At 38.9% G+C, this 21,826-nt stretch overlaps 1 protein-coding gene across 6 annotated transcripts in view; it reads left to right on the top strand.

Moving 5' to 3' along the window:
- The window catches only part of PIP5K1B (phosphatidylinositol-4-phosphate 5-kinase type 1 beta), a 279,654-nt gene that overhangs the window by 97,502 nt on the left and 160,326 nt on the right, over positions 1–21,826 (top strand). For all 6 annotated transcript variants that reach the window (XM_070590460.1, XM_070590458.1, XM_070590464.1 and 3 more), the window contains exons 2-3: positions 8,353–8,437; positions 15,295–15,363. In XM_070590460.1, the coding sequence (XP_070446561.1) occupies positions 15,295–15,363 (69 nt within the window). In that variant the 5' untranslated portion in view covers positions 8,353–8,437. The remainder of the gene's footprint in view (positions 1–8,352; positions 8,438–15,294; positions 15,364–21,826) is intronic.

Genomic DNA, 21,826 nt, shown 5'->3' with positions numbered 1-21,826 from the left:
AGACCCAGACCTTCAGAGTCCTCCGCCAGTGTTCTTCCCGTTTAGTCCTAGTGGCTTTGCTTCATCAATGTTTGTTTTTATGGGAAGACCAGTAAGGACTCATGGCTGGTGTCCCTCACCTCTTGTGTCTACCGGTTGCCCTATCTAGTTGGGTAATGAAATAATTAGCTGTTTTCCCCCCTCATTTGACCTTGCATGAGCAGCCAGCTCATCTGTGGCAAATTAAAAACACCAACTTCTGTGGCCCTAGCTGGAAAATTAGAGGTTGAAACGATTGCTTACAGGTAACTCAAATATGGCCCCCAAGTGTAATATATCTAAAACTTTATATAAGTATAAAGTGTTAAAAAGTGCCCTTACCACCTTGGAAATTCAGAAGTGCGCTCTAGGTTGAGACTCACTGATATGGAACAAGTTTTACAGGAAATAATTATGTAAATTAATATTGTTGGCTAACCTTTTGATTATATTTACAAGTTGAAAAAGGCAGTGCAATATTTATTAGATAATCTTCTAATTGTTTTGTCAAATAACTAGGAGAGAGTGTGATGTGGTGGAAGGAGCAGCAGATTTGAAGTGAGACAACTCTGGCTCAAATTTCAGCCCTACTGTCTCTTCACATGACCCAAGGCAAATTGTCCCAGTCAAGCCTCACTCCTACACTTAATAAAGAGGCTGCAGTAGACCCTGGCGACTTCCTAGCCATCTATTTAAGCCCTTTGCAAATCCCCAGAGTCATAAAAATAGAAATATTTGTACCAGCTCCTAGCCTATCTCCCAGTCCACATTACTTTGAAAACCATGCTTCTTATGCATGTCATTAACTTGTAACTGCTTTCCCACTTTCATTACAGTTTTATATTTCATTCTGTGGCCCATCCTTGGCTCATTTGTCCTCAGAGCCACTCCTTACTCTTCCCCTGCTCTGTTTCGTCCCCTATAGGATGCATTTCTCAGGCTCCCCTTGCTAGATGGTTTTCAGTGGGCTGGCCAGTGGAAGCCACAGACAGGGATTGGCAGGTGGAGGGGGAAGGGAGAATCCAGGATGTTTTCCCCCCTCTCTCTGTCTTGGGTGATGTTTGCAACAGTGACTGTCTTCTCCATGCCTCCAAACATACCATTCCTTCTGTAGTTCCAACTTCTGCCAGTCAAGCCTCACCATGATGTTCTGGCCCTAACTTTTGAGGTCTGTTAACACTCCCTCCTTATGGTGTGCCTCTAGCCCTAAAAGCATTAATGGCTTCCTGCTGATGTTAATCTCTGTGTTTCATCACCGTATTTGCTTAGCTTTCAGCTCACCCCATCACTTTTATAACTAATTCCATGTATTAAATTCCCTCTCTGTAATACACCCAGAATGGTTTCTGTTTTCTCTACTGGACCCTGACAACTCTCTTGAAGTAATAAATCATCTTTATTGCCTTTACTAGTCAGAGCAGCTTAGATGACCTCAAGCCTGTGAAGTGTGCTGGAAATACTGATTCCCCAGACCTACAAAGCAGAGGTAGCAAGTTAGTTGTTTGGGTGCAAGGCTCAAGAATCTGAATTTTCAGAAAGTTCCCAGGTGGTTCTGATGCCCAGCAGTGGAATAGAGAACAACAAAGCTAGGCTGTGATGGAGGTGCTCGGGGGTCTCACTCTGTTCATTCATCCACTAAGGGCTTCACTTCTACAGCCCAGCCTTGCAGCAAGAGAGCCTGCCTTGGCAAAATTAAAACTGACTACATCCCATGGATGTTAGAGGATGATCAATTACAAGTGTTAAAACAGCACAAGCTAATTGGAGAATGCCAAGGGATTCTTTGCCGGATTAAATGAGATCGTGTATGTGACAGCATTTTGCACATAATTGTCGCTCAATAAATGATAGTACCTTTCCTTCCCTCAAATTGAATGAAAGCATAGAAATGTAGAAAGCTATAAAATAGTGCAAATTATTTATTCCTTAAGCTAACAGAATCCAGATACTAAATACCAGAAAGGGTAGATAAGCAATCAAATAGTCAAAAAAAATTTCATTGCTTGGCATGTATTATTGTTAGCTGAGCTGGTGTCTCGATGATCTAATCATAAGACACCATAAGTTGGCTCTGTTTAATGTCAGCAATCATTTAAGAAAATAAGTTCTAACTGGGAGTCTCGTGTCAGATTACATATTAATGCACTTCCTAAGGAGACCTGGGTCTTATGATTATGCCCTTACTTGGCCACTAGTTTCTACATTCCAGGCTCTTGCCAGAGACTATAACTTTAAGTGCTCCACTGTTCAATTTTTATCAAAAGATTGGTTATTCATGGAGGACTGCCTGAAGGATATGCAGTCCCTTCATTTCTCATCTAGAGAGCCTAAATATTATTCATGGTTTAAGTCAAGTCATCAGATTTCCATGTAATAACTTCTTGTCAGTTTCCCTTTACTGGACAAGATTAATGAAAAAAGATACATCTATCCTTATGGGCTTGTTGAACTGTGTGTTAACAGAGAAAACTCTCATAGGTTTCTAGACAGAGAAAACCAGTAAATTACCAAGACAGGAGCATCAGACAAGCATGACACTACTCATCTGTAAGCCAGGAAGCAAGAAGACAGCAATACCATATTTACAGAGAAATGAAAGAAAAGGACTATGAGCCAAGAATCCTGTGCCAGCCAATAGGTCTTGTCATGTATGAGGACAAAAGAAAGACATTTTTGCATGGAGTGACTCAAAGTGGACCATCAATGTGCCACTTCTTGATGACTTTAGGAGTGTTCCAACCAAATGAAAATTGAATCAGAACAAAGGTGTCAGGATAGGAGAAAATGAAGAACCAAAGAAACAATGATAAGCAACAAACCTTGTAAAACTTATGATCGAGACTAAATAAATGATGACAATATGACTGTGGAACTATAAATTGTTAATTAAGATTTCTTAAGACGGAAGTGCCGTGTCAACTAAGGAGATATTTAGTAGTGTAGAATGGAGCAGTCAGGGAGAGAGTAAAAATATTCCAAATATCTCCTCTTGTAGACAAGGTAGAGAGAAGAGATGTCATGGGTTGGGCTCTTTGGAAGCAGTCACTGGGACAGTGTTTTGGGTACAAGATGCTGGTTGGGGTCAACACCTGTGTTATGAGTTGAATTGTGTCTGGCAAAAAGATATGTTGAAGTCCTTAACCCCCCAATATCTGTGAATGTGACCTTATTTGAAAGTAGTCTTTGCAGATGTAATTAAGTTAAGATGAGGTCATTAGGGTGGGCCCTAATCCAATATGACTGATGTCCTTATAAGAAGAAGAAAATGCCACGTGAAGACAGAGACACATGGGCAGAACTCTGTGTGATGACAGAGGCAGAGATAGGAGTGATGCATCTGCAAGCCAAGGGAACGCCAAGGATCAACGGCCACCCGCAGAAGCAAGAAGAGACAAGGAAAGATTTTCTCCAGAGCCTCTGGTGGAACATGGCCCTGCTGACACCTTGATTTTGGGCTTCTAGCTTCCAGAACTGTGAGAGAAGAAATTTCTGTCGTTTTAAGCCTCACAGTTTGGAGACTAATACAACTGTGAAAGGAGGAGGGAGCAAGCACGGTTGGGGAAGCAGAAGGAGAAGTCAAACTCCCATGCAGGACCCACAAAACCAGAGGCCAAACTGGTCATTCAGTCACAGGATGTGGGCAGCCCCAGGGAGGCCATGACCCACGGTGAGGTGGCTCTCAGCAGAGGCAGACCCCGAAAGGGCTGACAGCTGGAGGTGTGTGCTGACTACACTGTCAGTGGTGAGCAAGCTTCCCTCCTCGAAGAGAGATCTGGGTGTGCAGCTCCGTGTCCACCACAGTAGGCCAAGGGGAAAATGTCTGGGCAGTGGGGGTGGCATAAAGTCATTTTATTTAATAGAAAAATATAGATTTTTTTAATGATTTAAAAATAGATAACTGACAAATGTATGTGGAATAAAATTTTTTAATTAGTAGGAGGAAAAAATGGAATTATAAACTTGATTAATCCAGCATAGAAGGAATGCATAAAAATAAATGTAGTAACAGTAAATGTCATTAATAGTAAACAAGTATGATGGAAGCAAACCAAATATAATCTTATCACAATAGATGTGAATTTGTTGAAGTCCCCTTTCAAAAGACAAAGACTCCTAGATTGGCAAAAACAAAACAAAAATTCAGTTTTAAGCTATTTGTGAACTTAACCACTCGGCCACGGGGCTGGCCCCAAGCTATTTGTGAAGAAGACAGCTAAAACAAAATGACAACTAAAAATGTTGAAGATAAAGAAATGGACAAAGGATATGCAAGCATATACAAATAAAAGGAAAGCAGAAGTGGGGATATTAGCATCACCTAATGGAACCCAAGACCAAAATTATTAAATAAGTAAAGATACTTTAAAATTAAAGAGTACAAGTCACAAGGACACTATTATACGCATTTCCTTTGTATACTGGCCGGCATAATTACGGACATTTTAAGGCAAAAAAACACAAAGTGAAAATACAGGGGAATATACTGAAACTATAATTAGAGAATTTAAAATTATTTCTTTTATAATTTGACAAAGTAGAGAATGATATAGGGTGGTACTAACGTAGTGATTTTTGTACCCTGTAAACAGAAAATGTGCATTTTCCTCTTGTGCATGGAATATTCACAAAAAAATCTGTTTCGATGGCTATAGGAAAAAGCTTAATAAATTTGGTGAGAAAAAGATATTTTACTCATCCCATTTTGTGACCCCAGTGTGATAAAATAAGAAATTGACAATGAAAGAATAATAATCAAAATGTAAATTCTTGAAATTAAGAAAGCCTATTATAGATGGTTCCTGGATCAAGTTGAAAATCAAGTCCAAACAAATTATCTGGAAATAAATTAAACAGAGCACTTCACATCAAAACTTATGGAGAAATTATTAATATATTCAGGAATACTATATAGCCTAAATGCTTTTGATACTGTCTTGAAAAAAGAATGAAAAATAAACTGTGTTGCATCTAGGAAATTTTTAAAAAGCCAGAAGAAAGAAGATATTATTAATAGTAAAAGCTAAAATTAATGGAACTGGCACAAAACAAATAATAGAAAGGGAAAATATGACTCGTGAAAAAATATATACAACGTTAAGAATATATGTATAACATATATAATCCACATACATACACTATCCACACACACACACATCAGGAATAAGGAAAAAGACATTGCCTGGATCCCAAAAGGGTTAGAGGAATTCAGTAAGAGAATATTATGTGCAACTTTATGGCAACAAATTTAAAAATCTAAAGGAATTGATGGTTTTCTAATAAAATATGTTACAAAAATTTGATCCAAAGAGAGGTTATAAATTCTAAGAAATTAATAATTATAGAAAAAATCTGAGTGTATATAGAGAATGCCTCCCAATTTCATGAAAAGTATCGATTTCTTAATACCAAAACCCAGTAAAGATGGGACAGCAGTCATCCAATTTTACCCATGAAAATATCCTTTCAAGAATGATAACTCAAATCCAAGTTAGAGTTCATTCTAGAAATATAAGAATGATTTTGCATAATGAAATCTCTCAACATTATATATTGACACAGCAGAATAAAAGAGAACAATTGTATGATTATATCAACTCATGCTGAAAATGCATTTGATACAGACGTTTCTAATAAGAAAGAAAATAAAATTAGCAGAGCTGGCCCTGTGATGTAGTGGTTAAGTTCACATGTTCCGCTTTGGTGGCCTGAGTTCACTGGTTCAGATCCTGGGCACAGACCTACACCACTGGTCAGCCATGCAGTGATGGCAACTCCCATTCAAAATAGAGCAAGACTGACACAGAGTCAGCTCGAGGCAAATCTTCCTTTAGCAAAAAGAGGAAGATTGGCAATGGATATTAGCTTAGGGTGAATCTTCCTCAATAAAAAATAAATAATGAATTAATTGATTAATTAAAATTAGGATATAGCAGAGAGAACTAACTATGCTACCAAAGAAACAAAAGTGTTGTGTTGGGTGGTGACTACTGTAGGCTTATGTTGTTAATCCTGGCACTACTGCTATTACTCGAGCTATCATTCAGCACAACATTGTTTTAGAAGTTCAGTAATATAATAAGAGAAGAAATAGAAAGAAGCTGTATAAATATTACAAGTGATGTGATTGAGCCTTTAAATCTTTTAAAATTCTATAAGAGGATTTGGTAAAATGACTGGGTAAAAGATAATAGATGAAACCCTATCATTTTTCTTTGTATGAATTAATAACCAGTTAGAAATGCAAATAGAAAAATCCCAGTTTAAAAGAGTGACAAACTAAAATATCGAGGAATGAATTTAGTAAGACAAACACAAAAAATATATAATATTGTGGTAAAAGACGTAAAATAACATTCGAAAAAATAGAGAACTATACTTGTTTTTGCATGAGAAAACTCAAAATTCCAAAGATATCAATCCTTCCCAAATTCATCTATAAATTTACTATAATTCCAGTCAGTATCCCAACTTGGAACGGGGACATGGTGGATCAATCAATTTGGTTTTCTAAAAATATATAAATGCGAGAAAATTGCTAAACATGAAAGAAAAATAGTTGGTAAGGGGAACTTGTACCAGCAGATATCAAAGCATACTGTCATATTACTGTATTTAGGACAATATAATATTGGCTCAGGAATCAACAAGTAGATCTTTGGGATATGGTAGAGAGTCCAGAAATAGATTGAGTTATATAGGAAAATTAATGTATGCTAAAGCTGGTATATCTTTCCAGTAAGGAAAAGATAGATTATAAAGTCAATGGTGTTGGGGCAATTAGCTGTCCATGTAGGGGAGCATGAGGTTAGATTCCATTTGGAGTAAAGATCCAATGTTAAAAATGGAACCGTAAAAGTATTAGAAGAAAATATGGGAGAATACGTGTATAACATCAGGTTGGTTATCTTACCAAGTAGGACAGTAAATCCATAAAGGAAAAATTAGCAGATTTGACTTTATAAGAATTTAAAATGTCTGCATGACTAGATACCATGAACAAAACCAAAAAGTGAACAATAGCTTGCAACTCGTGACAGAGTTAATGTTTATAATATACTAGGAGATCTTACAAATTGATTATAAAAGAAAAAAGATAAATAGTTCTGTATAAAAGTAACCAAAGGGCATGAACTGGAATATAAATCACCAAAAACCTGTGAAAAGGATAAGCTCCATTAGTGGTGAGAGAATGTGAATTAAAACAACTGAGAGGCCGTTATCTGCCCATCAAGTTGGCAAACATTTAAAGATGGCAAGCATCCAGTGCTGATAAGTATGTCAATAAATAGGTACTCTTCATGCCCCGTTGGACTAATTGCTTCAACGTTTTTGCAGAAAGGAATGTAGCAGTGGCTTTTCAAATGGTTAATATGCTTATCAAGTTTGGCCCAACTTCTAGGATTCTTTCCACAGAAATAAAAGTGCTATTATTATAAAGATGTTTGAATAAGGCTGTTTATTCCTGCTCTAGTCATGGTAGCCAAACCTGGAAACAGTCTGAATGTTCATCGACAAGTGAGTGGTTGATTTAATGATAGTAAATCCATCTTGTGGAATGTGATAGTTATTTAAAAATGAGTTAGATATATATATTTGAAAAAACATAAGATATACTGGTAAGTGGCAGAAATAAACATGCGTGTGTGTATACATGAACAAGCATAGGGAAGATTTGGGGAGGGCATACAATAAACTGTTAACATTGGTTATCTTGGGGAGATACGATAGGACCTTATTTGTTTTTACTTCACACCTCTCTGTATTTTTAAAATTAGTTACCGTGAGCAAGCATCTCTTCTGTATAAAAACATAATTATAGCAAAAGAGGTTTGTTGAACTGTTCTTTAAGATTGTGTCATCTAAACAACCTTCATGAAAATCAAAGTTGATTTGTCACAGGGTTAATATTGGAAAATTGCCCACACATCTCATGGAGTCTCCTTTATGAAGACCCCCAGGAGAAATTTCCACTCCAGCCTTAATCCCCCATACCTGTGGTTCATTTGAACAACTGATTTGCTTTTTTCTCATGGACATTGGGCATTTAGGTAACTGATCATTTCTTCCTTTGCTGTGGCCACTAGGAATCTCCGAGTCGAACTGGAGACTGCAGGGTATTCAACTGTACAGGGTCACATGGCTTACATTCTATGCATACCCTATATTGCCGGCGTCATCTCATTCTCCACCTTTATTTTTCCGTCACACACATTCCTTCCTTTATTTTAGTTTTAACTGGTTACATTGTATGTATCCCTATAGCCACTCTGATCCTTTCTGGGAGATGAGGTGGAGATAGGTGTAAATAATAACCAGTGATTTTTATTTTAACAGGAACCTGAGAAGGAAGACAGTCTCAACAATGAATAGGCCACCCGTCGTGACCAACTACAGATGACTTGCCATTTCATTTACAAAGGTAAGAAAATGCAGTCTATGGTGACAGTTAATTCCAACTGACTCATTATAGAGCTCTTACCTCTTTCATATTTATTTACACATGTTCTAAATCATATATCTAGTTCATGACCTTTAACTTTGACGTTATCAAATTTAAAACAAACAACAAGCAAATAGAAACATGGGAAACTCTGTGAATGTCAGCATGCCTAAAGGGACAGAACCCAGGAGATGTGATCTCTGCTATTAATTACTGTGTGTAGTTAAACTCTTTAATAGCATTAGTGTTCTCTTGATTTTTAAATGCTGCAGTGCTCGCTGCAGAATGCTTGGAGAATATAGCAAAATATAAAAGTGAAAACGCAAAGCATTCATAATCCCATCATCCGTGGATCATCACCAGTACTTCTGTGAATTTCTTTCGTCCTTTTTTGTGTATGTAGAAATGTATATGATTATAATGTTTTTAAAAACAATGTTTTTAGTCCATACTTACCTTGGCTTCCATAGTTATGAATGGTGCCCCTTAACTGGTGCAGGAACATAGCAAGTCTAGGAACAAATAGTAATGACCACTGTGACCTCTGTGATAGCCATTTGCAGTTTACCAGAAGATCCCCAAGCATCTCATTTTCGCCATATACAAAACACCTATAAATCCAGGTGACTTTTCATGCCCTCCCTTTGTCGTTATGGCCTATTTTGTGCTGCTTAAAGGGAATTGGTTTTTTAAAAATAGAAGTTTACCTCCTTCTTTCCTCCTCTTCCCTACTGTCCAGAGGTAATTTACAAAGCAATAAAAAAGACCATCTCATCATCTGACCTTCATTCATGCCAATTAGTCAACCCCTCATTAAGGCTGTTTTTTCAAACAGCCTTCAGAGTTGCTCTTGAAGTTTTTCAGTTTTAAAAGCTGCAAAGTCTTCGCGGTGATATTACTGAAATGGCATTCTTCAGCTAGGTCTTCATTCTCTTGTCTCTGTTAAACAGTTGAAGGCTAAGGAAAATCTTCCTCTTACCTGTTATCATTAGTACATGCTAAATTGGAGACACAAACATACCCAATATAGAAATGGGGTGAAGCTTTGTACAGACAATTCACTAACGAAATACAAAGAACCAAATAAACGTGACAAAAACGTTCATCCTTACTGTTAATCATGAAGTGCAAAATAAAATGATATTTTTGCCAGAAGTTAAATTGGCAAATATTTTGTGTTTGATTTTAATTGAAAATACTGCTATAAAGTAGATATGCTATTTTACCCAATAGTCACTGTTCTAGGACTCTATGGCAGCTCGGTTCGACATGCTGCTGGAAATATAAGAATACAGAGTACAGTTTTATTTGTAACAGAAAAATAGGAAGCATCTTGAATGTCTGTTAATAAACATTGAACTGTGATGCGTTTGTTTGTTTTTTGAAGATTTTATTTTTCCTTTTTCTCCCCAAAGCCCCCTGGTATAGTTGTATGTTTTTATTTGTGAGTCCTTCTAGTTGTGCTGTGTGGGATGCCGCCTCAGCATGGCTTGATGAGCGGTGCCATGTCTGCACCCAGGACCCAAACTGGCGAAACCCTGGGCCACCAAAGCGGAGTGCGTGAACCCAACCACTTGGCCACAGGACCAGTCCCTGCAATGCATTTTTATAATAGAATTATTCAGACGTTAGACATTGTTTCTGGGGGCCAACTCTGTGGCCAAGTGGTTAAGTTCATGTGCTCCGCTTTGGCGGCCTGGGGTACACTGGTTTGGATCCTGGGTGCAGAGCTACATATGGCTCATCAAGCCATGCTGTGGTGGCATCCCACATAGGAGAACTAGAGTATACAACTATGTACTGGGGCTTTGGGGAGGGGGAAAAAAAGGGGAAGATTGGCAACAGATGTTAGCGCAGAGCCAATCTTAAAAAAAAAATTGTTTCTAATTAGTGTTTAGTGATGCAGAAAATATTTCTGATATAAATTTAAGTGAAAAGGGCAAAATGGTATAGAATGTATGGTCCCAGTTGTGCTTAAAAAAATTGCATTTGGAGACGATCAAATGGTAAAATAGCCACATATTAACAATTATTATTTCTGGGTAGTTGGATTAAAGGTAATAGTTTTATTTTCTTCTTTGTATATTTTTTTCAAATATCTGTTTTTCTTTTCTTAGGGAGAAAACCCAATATTTTAAAATTCTAAATTTAAAATTAGTTTTAAATTTTAAAGTGATTGAAAAATAATGAATAATTATACATTTGATTAAAATAACCAGGAAGCCTTCCTCATATTTTTTGAAACTTGATTTCATTCCAAATGAGTTCACAGATAGTTTTGAAAGCTGGTTATGTCAGGAAAATGAAAATGTGGCATATTCAGTAGCATTTTACATTTTAAAAAATGGCTTCACTCCTACATGGAGGTTATTTCTACTGAAATACTTCCAGCCTAAGTCTTTTTCGTTGGTGGAGGAAGTTATAAGGAGTTGGTGATACTGCCATTTATTCCATGACAGCTATCTAAAGTTCCCAAGCTACTGGCACCTTCTAAAGAATCTATGTGATTGATGGTGTCAGACGCCTAAGTTATGTCTTTATCGCCCTCCTTCAGGGGGTCAGCTCTCTTCCCCAGCACCAAACACCCAGGCAGACGGAATCAGATGCTGCCTACATTGATCTAATGGCATCTTTTTATCTTCCTTATCAATTTATTTATTCATTCATTCTACAAATATTTATTAAGCACCTACTATGTGCCAGGTACAGTTAAGTGTTTGAGGTACATCAGTGAACTAAAGTCTCTGCCTCTGTGGAGTTTAAATTCAGGAGGAGACAGACCAAAAGAACAAAAATTCACTATAATCAATAAGGAAACTCTGTAGTATGTTGGTCTCTGGTGAGCGCTACAGAAAAAAAAAGAAAAAAAGAAGACAAGTTAAGGGAGATGACGAGCACCGGGGCAGGGAGGAGCTGAACAGGTTGCAGTTGAAAATAGGCTGGTCAAGCTAAGCATCAAAGAGAAGTTGACATTTGAGCAAAGACCTGAAGGCGATAAGCAGGTGTCTGGGGAGATGGTCTGGGCGGAGGGAGGAGCTGCAACAGAGCTCTTGTGTGTTTGAGGAAGACTGGGAGTGTCTGAAGCCCAGTGAATGAGGGGGAGCCAGGGGAGGACTCGGAGGAGCTGAGGTCAGGGAAGGAATGGCAAGAGGGTGGGTAAGTCACCTGGGGCCTTACAGGCCATTGCAAGGACTTGGGCTTTTACTCTGAGTGAAATGGAAAACCATTGCAGGGTCTTAAGGGAAGAGTGGCATGATCTCATTAGGTTTAGAGACAGATCACTCTGGCTACTATGGTGAGAGTAGACTGCAGGAGGACAGGGTGGCATCAGGAAGCCCTGGTGGGAGGCCGTGAAAGTCATCCCTGCATAAGAAGATGATGGCTCTGTCCAGGAATGTGCAGCAGGAGTGGTGAGAGGTGACCGGATTCTGGATGTCTTTCAGAGGCTTTGCTGCCACATTGACTGTGGTATAAAAGAAGGAGGACTCTGAGATTTGGAGCCTGAACAGCAAAAGGTTGGAGAGGCCATTAACTGAGATGAGGAAAGTATAAGTGAAGGAAGTTTGGGAGAGAATATCAGGAATTCAGTTTCAGATTTGCAAAATTTTAGGCGTCTGTTTGAGATCCAAGTGGAGATATCAAGAAGACAATTGGATATGCAAGTCTGGAGTTCGAAGAGAGATTTAGAGATCCCCAAAAAAGCGAGTATGGATAGAGAAGAGACCCAAGGATTCAGTCCTGGACACTCCAACCCTAAGAGGTTAGGCAGAGAGAAGGAGGAACCAACTAAAGAGACTGGAATGTTACCAAGAAGATAGGGGGAAAAAAATAAAACCAGGAGAGTATGGTGCTCTAGAAGCCAAGTGAAGAAAATCAATCGAGGAGGACATGACATGTGTGTCAGTAATCTGATAGATCAGGCAAAATGGGGGCTTAGAATTAGCTCTTGGTTTTGGCAATGTGGAGGTCATTGGTGACCTTGATGAAGACGTTCTCAGGGCAGTGGTGGGAACAAAACCTTGATTGGAGTGTGTTAAAGAGAGAAGATAAGAAAAGGAATCAGGGATTGAGAGTAGGGACATCTTTTTCAAGGAGTTTTGCCACAAGTGTGAATAAGGAAGTGAGGGGGAAGTGGAATCAAGAGAAGGGTTTTTATTTTTTAAGATGGAAGAAATGACAGAATGCTGATGGGAATGAACTAGAGTGAAAAATTGACGATGAGGAGAGAAAGGGGAGAATTGCAAGAGTAATGTCTGGAATGGGTGAGAGGGGATGGAATATGCACAATTTAAATAAGCTTTTTATGTTTGGGAATTTTTCACGTTTGTCACATTCTTTGCCATGTTTTCCAACTTGTTGCTTGCCTTATGATCTATTTTGGCAGTAAGAATTTGATAATTTTGGATAGTCAAATCAATTAATTTTTTTTCACTTGTGATTCCTCTGCAACTTTTTTTTTTTTTTTTTTTTGGTGAGGAAGATTCTCCCTGAGCTAACATCCGTTGGCAATCTTTCTCTTTTTTGGCTTGAGGAAGATTATCCCTTAGCTAACATCTCTGCCAATCTTCCTCTATTTTGTATGTGGGTTGCCTCCACAGCATGGCTGATGAGTAGAGTGGGTCCACACCCAGGATCTGAACCCACGAACCTGGGCCACTGAAGCAGAGCACATGAAACTTTAACCACTCGGCCATGGGGCTGGCCCCCCTCTACAACTCTTAAGCTTATAAAAATCTTTGCCAATTCAGGGATCAAATATCAGATAAATACCTATATATTCTTAAAGTAATTGTATAATTTAAGTTTTTTTGGAGGGAGATGATAGAGGGTTTGGGTTTTTTTATTTTTTTTTTTTACCCTGAGCCTGATATTACAAAACTTTTCAGACATTTTAATTCCACTTACATATATTCAAAATTCACCAAAATATTATGAAGACACTAGAAAGACCAATTATTCTTTAAACGAATTAAGCAGATACAGCATGGGCAGCAGTAGGGTATGAAACATCTGTCTTTGAAAACTCCGTATTCTGATATGGACAAATTGAATGGACACGAATGGAATTGAAAATTGATCTAAGGGGATGGTTTGAGTGGTGGGCAGTAATAGGTATGGTGAGGCTGGCTCGGTGTGGTCCATTCTTTCATCTTCCTGGATGGTTTTTAGTCACATCAGCTTCATGGCAGTGGGGGTAAAATCAGTCATTTAGTTCCAGTGCAGAGAAATGGCTGGCAAATTCTAAGGTTTGGCACACACTTTGTTTATTAAAGGTCCAAAATTTAAAATGTGCTTCAAAGGCTTGTGAGAAAGTCAGAAGTTTTGTCCCTCTGTGGTGTCTAGAACTTTCTAGCCCTTCATGCAGTTTAACATAAGACCCTTAAATATGGTTCCCTGATTGTGTAGCTATGCTTGTTTACCACAGAAGTAACTGGCTTTAAAAATTCACATGAATTAAAAGTTAAATGCAAAAATCTTATCATTAAAAAGTGACTGGAACCCATGTTTAAACATCTGATAATCTCCAAATGAAAAAATATTTATCTAAAAGCATTGGGAAGAAATCACAAAAGTATTCAATGGTTTTGAGTATGAAAAATACGAAATTTCTTCATGTCATAATTATAAAACAAAAGACAGCAGCATGGAAAATAATAATGCACTTGGAAACAGATTAATAACCTTAATACATAAAAATCAATAAGGAAACCACTAATATCAATAACCATAATAGGTAAAAATCAATAACTAAAACACCAAGACCCCAACAGATAAATGGACAAAACAGTAAAAAACTCAAAAGAAGAAATACAAACAGCTAAAAAAAGATATGCAAACAATGTTAACCTTCACTGCTAGTTTTCAAAGATGCAAATTAAAATCAAGAGCTGCTTTCTTTCACCTGTCAAATTAGCAAAGATATTTAAAATGATAATACTCACTGCTAAGCCTGTCATGAAACCAGTTCCCACTTGCTGCTGATGGTGTGAATGGGTATGTTCTTCTTGGCAAGAAATTTAGCAATATGTTGTAAGAGCTTTCAATTTTTCAATGACCTAGTGATTCTAGGAATCTAATCCCAGAAAACACTGAAGTTGGACAAAGAAAGAAGCATGAAATAATTATTGTTATATTACTTCTAGAAGCAAAACCCATGGACCACCTCAACTATCCTTCCATGTTAGCATTATTAACTAAAGTATTAACACACAATTGTGTTCACACAGTGGTGTAGCTTACAACTAGAAAAAATTATTCTTACGATGAGATTTTTATAATCAAATGGGAAAATGCTTATTACATAAACGTTAAGTGAAAAATGCTGGGTAAGATGGTATCGTATTTTTAGTGTGAAAGTGCATGGAACAAAAGGGGGAAACAAATATACAAAAATCTGAATAATGGAGTTGCCTGAGGGCAGCAGAATTGAGTAATTTTTTCTGTCCTCATTCATGTTTTTTGGTACTTTCCAGATACTTTTAGAGGAATCATCTATAACCAGAAAATAAGGGTTATTTTTTTTAAAAAAAAAAAAAGCTTTGTAGAAAGCAACTTATCCACATGATATGGGCTTGAACTTACATAACATCTTTCTTATAGCATATGGAGTAAAGCATACTACCAAAATGATCTGGAAGCAAAAATTTACTTTTGAAAGATTGGGAAACAAAGATTTGTTTTTAGTATTGTGAGCAATCACGTCCTTTCTTGGCGACAACAACAATAACAACAAAACCGTGATTAACCAAAATAGATCCTCTAGTTGGCAATATTATTAGCATATTGTATTTCAGAGTAGAGCTGTAAATTCAAATAGGTATGTTTTTCTCTTGTAGATGTCTTCTGCTGCTGAAAATGGAGATGCAGCACCTGGGAAACAAAATGAAGAAAAAACCTATAAAAAGGTGAGTGAGTGTTTTATTCTCTTTCTTCAGCTCAGAAAGAACACTTTTACTGTTTGGAATGTTAAGATCGTCATAGGCCTTTCTTTCCTCCAAAGCAGTCTATGTAAGTTACTGCCTTAGTTTCTATTGCTGCTGCAACTAATTACCATGAACTGAGTGACTTAAACAACACAAATGTATTATCTTATGGTTCTGTCGGTCACAGGTCCGGCATGGGTCTCACTGGGCCAAGATCTAGGTGTCTACATGGCTGCGTTCCTTTCTGGAGGCTCCAGGGGAGAGGCCATCTCCTCCTCTTTTCCAGCATCTCAGGCCACCTGCATTTTCTGCATCGTGCTCCCTTCCACTTTCAAAGCCAGTCAAGACTGGTCTTTCTCAGGCTGTTCACTCTGACACTTCAAAGGACCCTTGTGATTACACTGAGCCTTCCTGGATAATCCAGGATAATCTCTTTATTTTAAAGTCAGCTGATTAGCAACTTTAATTTCCTCTGCAACCTTAACTCCTAATTGCCATATAACATAACACAAAAATCTCTTTCCAGACTTCCCAGCGTGTCTTACCTTACCATTCTTTGACTTTGAATTCTTGTCTGCCAGCAACCAATCTAATGTTCAGGAACATGACTGGGTACTATATGCCCCCAGGCACCATTACTTCTGATTTTAGATTGACCACACATTTTAGCTTTTAAAAAGTTCTTGCCCTCTTTTCCTCTTAGGAGTAGGAGGTTTGTGTATTGAAGGTTTATTATATCTTAACTTTTCCTTTTGTCTTTTACTCTTGAATGAATAGCTAGCAAGAAGTTTTGTCATAAAGTACATGAGCCATCTGATCTGTCCACATATTCAGGTCATGGAACTAACATGATGTATTTCCTGTTCAATTTTCATGCGGGAAAATATGCCCCTTTTCCTGGTGTATCTTTTCTTCTGACTTTCCTACTCAGCCAAACCTAGAAATATAAACAGAGAGGTTGCCACTCAAAGTGATGATGTGTTTGGGGAACAGGAGGGTGAAGACTCAAGAGCTTGGAAGTCGTGTTATATATCTTACAGAATTTGTGCATCTGACTAAACGCAGAAATACACTATTCAGAGCCAGCCCTGATGGCCTAGTGGTTGAAGTTTGGCCCTCTCACCGCTTCAGCAGCCCAGATTCATTTCCTGGTTGCAGAACCAAACCACCCGTCTGTCAGTTGCCATGCTGTGGTGGCAGCTCACGTAGAAGAACTAGAAGGACATACAACTAGGATGTACAACCATGCACTGGGGCTTTGGGGAGGAAAAAAAAAGAAAAAAGGAAAATTGGTAACAGATGTTAGCTCAGGGCAAATCTTTAAAAAAAAATGATTTCTACTTAAAAAAAATATATACTATTTATTTTTAGACACAGGTGGAAAACCAAATCTTATCTCTTTTACCCAAAACTCCTTGTAAATTCAGTCAAGTATGAGACCAATGTAGAGATGGTCACATTGCCAGCCTGTTATTACTTCAGATGAGTTTCAGGCAATTTTCTCTATCAGCAGCGAGACACTAAATTCTTGACTGAATTCTGACCTATAGGAGTTCTTTATTGATATAAAAGTAATAGAAAGAATATCTTGGAGTTTGGTAAGTGTGCCCTGCCCAAGAATTTGGTAAAGTAGGTTTTCAACCATATTATAGATATGATTCTATGATTAATGTCTCTAACAGAATATTGAAATCAGCGATGTTGGGAAGGTTATAGAAACTAAAAGTCACATTCTAAGATAGCAAATAATTCTGAAAAATAAGAGAAGATGCAGGAAACTTAAGAGGAAAAAAAAACACAAATGATTTTTTTTAAATGTGTGATGACATAGGGATCTTTTTGATGATCTGATTTTAAAAGAAAGGTAAGTAGTGGAGGAGGAGGTATTTACCTTCTCTGTAAGACAAGCACCGAGAAGAGAGCACAGTGCCTAGACCTGCGCCCTCAGTAAACATGCTGTTGACAGGCACAGCAAGAAGGAATCACTAAGGGAAGGTGGTGCTTTAGTAGGTAAAAGCCAAGCTGAACTATTCAATTTAATTCTTCTCAATGAAGGCAAAAGATCTTCAAACTGGAGGTGTTAATGGTGGAGTTAGGAGAGATGATAATAACTGTTACATTAGCTATTGCAAATCTATTTGCCTCTAGGCCCAGGTGAACCATTTCCCAGATGAAAGAACTCAGAGCTGGAGTAGGGAAACTACTGAGTGTGAGCTTAGAAAAATCAGGAGAATGGGAGAGTTTCAAAAGGCAGGAAATAAGCAAATATCATCCTTATTTTCAAAAATGAGGAAAAGATACATTCTGGAAACCAGATGTAAGTGAGACCATTGCTCAGCATAACTTGAGCATAGGTTAGTAAAGATATGGCTTATGTACATTTGGAGAAGACACATGTGTTTCACAAACCTGCAGAACTTCGCAAAGATATAGTTTATGTCAAATTAACTACATTTCCTATTAAGAAGGAGTCATTAAATTAGTCGCAGATAAGGAGAATGCTCAAGTTTGATGAATCTTGAATTAAAGGCACCTGGAAGATTCTTGCAGCATCCTTTCAGACAAGGTGGAGAAGTAGGGATTAAATATTATGGTTAGTGTGTTTGTACCCAGTTGGACAGAATGGCAGTTTTGCTCCCTATTCACTTAGTCTCTACAGTATGGTACAGAAGTTGGCCCTGTATAGCTTAACGTTTTTTACCCATGACCTTAATGAAAACATGAAACTTGTGCTTTGGAAATGTGCAGCTGCCAAAACACTGAGAATGATAACTAACAGACTAGAGGAATGTCACCAGGGCCACCAGGCATTTCGTTAACTATTGTGCCTTTTACAAATACCTTAAAGTTAATTTTCTTCCCAGTCCTGAAGCACTGACCATGGGTATGCCCCTTTTTTATAAGGAGCTTTGATAACCCGTTAGTGTTTGCCTGTGACTGAAGCCAATCCATGGACCCCAGGTTAAGAGCTCCCTGATGTGCTGTGCTAGCCATGAGAAGGATAGCAAAGAGTGTATAAGGAACTTAATGGTTGAGTGGGAGAGACAAGACACGAAGACAGTTTGACAACACAGCAGTCTATAATGAAGTGTTCAAAAGAGGAGAAATCGATATGGGTTAGAGTGAACAAGTTTAGCCTTTCTGTGTGAAGCCGCAGATTCACTGGGCAGCTGCCAGCAACACTCAGCATCATGAGTGCTGTGATTTCCATGCATTTGGGGGAAGCATTCTGTGTTCATGGAACAATGTTCTACTCTGAGTCGCAATTGTTTGCGTGTGATTATTTAGGCTGGCTGCCTTCTGTTCTTCCAGTTGGCCATTTCCCTAATCCATTATCAGTTCTTGTGGAGCCCAGGAAGAATAGCTAAAATCAGCGGGTGAGGTCATGGTCTTCAGCTAATGGCTAAAATAAGAGTTTTGTTTTTAGCTGCTTAAAACAAACATGTCGCCCATTGAGACAGGCAGTAAGGGCCTCCTGGCTGTGTTTACAGAGTGTAGTTTTTCCATTCTCAGTTCATTTATCGTCTTCCACAAGAGTTGTAAACGCAGAAGCCTGCAGGGGCCAGGCAGGAAATGAGGGAGTGAAATAACCAGAGGGAAAGTGATAAACAGGAGAATACGTGCCGTCTTAAAAGGGGGTAGGTGGCACTCAGCTCCAGCTAATAGAGCTATGCAGGAGTGCTCACCCAGGGTTGCTAGAGTTACTGATTTTTCAAGAAACCAAAAATGTGGATTCTGATGTGAAATCTCCCAACTTTTAAAGGTTGACAAGTGATCCAAAATTTTTCAAAAATATACTCTGGACAAAGCAACATGCTATTGATCATATCCGGCCCTCACACAGTGACCAATTTGCACCCTCTGCTCTGTTTGGGTAGAGAAGTGAGATAGGAGAGGAAGATGCAGAAGAAATGCATGCAAGACCTGCTCCCTGCTCCCTATGTCCATACAGTATATTTAAGAGGAAAAAGGATAGGCCCCTGTGAAAAAATTAAACAACTCAGATTGGTACTGAGTGCCAAGAGAAGTGGCATTTCACTTAATCCTCTAGCAAGTCCTGACGAGCCTGAAGCTCATTACAGTCTTATGAGGAAGAGTCCTTTTTTTGGAGTTGTTCGTTAGCAGAACATTTTGCTGGGATAAAAATTTCATAGATGCATCATTGCCTTTTGTCATGGCAGAAAATGCCGCTCCTTAGGCGACTTGACATTGATTTCTCTACTCATCTGTGTCAGTGATGAGGAACCTGGTGAGCAGAGGCACAGAATCAGGGGTGAACATGATTTGTCGGAGGTATGGGAGAGCCTGGCCTAGACAGAGCTCAGTGTCAGTGTTTGGGGAAAGTAGCCGGCAATTTTGGAAGTATGGGCTGGCTCTAAATGACAGCCAGCCTTGGTTGCTGGTTTGAGGAGTTTGGATTTTAGGTTCTAGGCCAGCCCTGTCCATTAGAACTTTCTGCGATGATGGAAATGTTCTATAATCTGCGCTAATACGGTAGCTACAGGCTGTGTGTGGCTATTAAGCATTTAAAATGTGGCCAATGTATCTATGGAGGAATTTTTCTTTTTAAGTTAAATTTAAATTTAAATAAGCACATCTGGCTAATGGCTACCATGTTAGATAGCGCAATTCTAGGCAGTATGGTACCACGACATTGGTTTGGAGATTAGCGACATGGTGAAATGACAGTACAAATCGCAGTTACGCCTGACCTGAATGATTCCAATCAGAGTAACTACTAGAAATTTTCTGCCATTGATGGAACCGGAGAAGTTTGAAGAAGAGGAGTTTTTTTTTAAGAAAGTGATAAACTTAGCAGAAAGCAGGGCATCATTTCACTTTAAGAATGGTTTAACTCAGGTAAATTACCGATGCCAGAGACCTGAGTTTTCTCTATTTTCTATGTGAAGAAATTGCCCACCCCAGCCCCACCCTTATAGAACAAACAGATGTCACTGTGGTTCAGTGGTTTATCCCAGGTCACCTAGCAGTTCTTTGTCAGGGAGATGATTAAAATCTCCAGCCATATGATGTCCTGATTTTGTGACTTGTCCATCAGAATTTATCTGTGTGTCCCTATCACCTGGGCTTGGGCTGACACAGGAAATTTTTACTGCCACTGTTTGTTTTTCTTCGTCTCTCCACTTTCCACCCAAAAGTTGTCATTCCAGGCCTGTCGCCCCTCCTCTCTGTACTTTTCCTTCCTTCCTGAGCCTGCCCACAATAGGCCCCCACTGGGAGATTCTGGTTTTGATAACTGCTGCAGGCTGCCATGGCTGTGGAGATCACCCGCCTTTGGTACTAGCACCCCAGCTTTGGGTGTGCCGTGAATCTCTAACTGATTTCCACCGTAACAGGCCCACTTGATGACAGCACTCAGAATGCCCTAGCAGAAACCTGACCAGACTAAGACACAAACAGGGTTCTTGATCAAAGTTCCCCATTTTTTTCCATTTTCTTTTGTTTTATTTTTCAAGACCTTGGCTGTCATTTAATTCCAGTGTCTACGCCAGTTTCCCCACCAGGGGAGGCAGGCAGTGATGATGTGGGAAGAACAATGCCTGCCCCTTGCCACGCTGCAGGGAAAGGTGTCTTTTATGACTTCTCAAACACGAGTGAGGTAATGACTCAGAGACACTTTCCTCTAAGAGGAAGCATTCATTTAAATACATGCTCTTTTATAATATACTCTGGGAAGATCCATAGGCAGCTGGTAACGTTGGCTGCCGCTGCGAAGACCCAGGTGGTGGGAATCATGAGTTGGGGGAACTTTTCTGTACGTACCTTGTATGTGTTTTTAATTTCGAATCATGTGAATGTTTCAGAAATGAAATGGGTAACATTTTAAGATTAGTGGGGAAGGGCTGTCTAGTGTCCCGTGCCCTGACCACTCTTCCTTTCCTTCAGATTCTACAAAGCCACCACTTCTGTAAAACAAGGCACTTGCTTTCTGCACTGATGGAGGTACACTCTGTAGCTTAACAGAGACATCCGTGTCTTTGCATTGAGCAGCAGTTGTCGTGAATAGCAACCGCACTGGTCTGTAGGAAGAGTGATCCTTTGGCATTCCAAGTGTTATTCTTAATTCACCTTAATCCAAAACACTGACCAAGTTGTTCGCAACCAGCACCCAGGGAACATTTGGTGATGTCTGGATACGTTTTGGTTGTCACAGTTGTGAGGCTGGTGCTATTGGCATCTGGGAGGTAGAGGCCAGCAGTGCTGCACCCTACAATGCACAGGACAGAGCTCAACAAAGAATTATCCAAATCTTAGTAGCAACAAGGCTGAAAACCCTCGCCCAGACCAAACTGCCCTTTTAAGTAGAGGGTGGATGTGAGTCCAGCTCTTTTAGATACTAGTTATGCAACCGTAGGCATTCTCCCTAATTGATCTGAATCTTAATTTTTCTTATTGACGAAATGTAATTAATACCTACCTTGAC

Source organism: Equus przewalskii, chromosome 22, assembly GCF_037783145.1.
Source record: "Equus przewalskii isolate Varuska chromosome 22, EquPr2, whole genome shotgun sequence".
Classification (NCBI taxonomy): domain Eukaryota; kingdom Metazoa; phylum Chordata; class Mammalia; order Perissodactyla; family Equidae; genus Equus; species Equus przewalskii.
The sequence above is the reverse complement of the archived record's forward strand: the minus strand, read 5'-3'. Positions and strand labels throughout refer to the sequence as shown.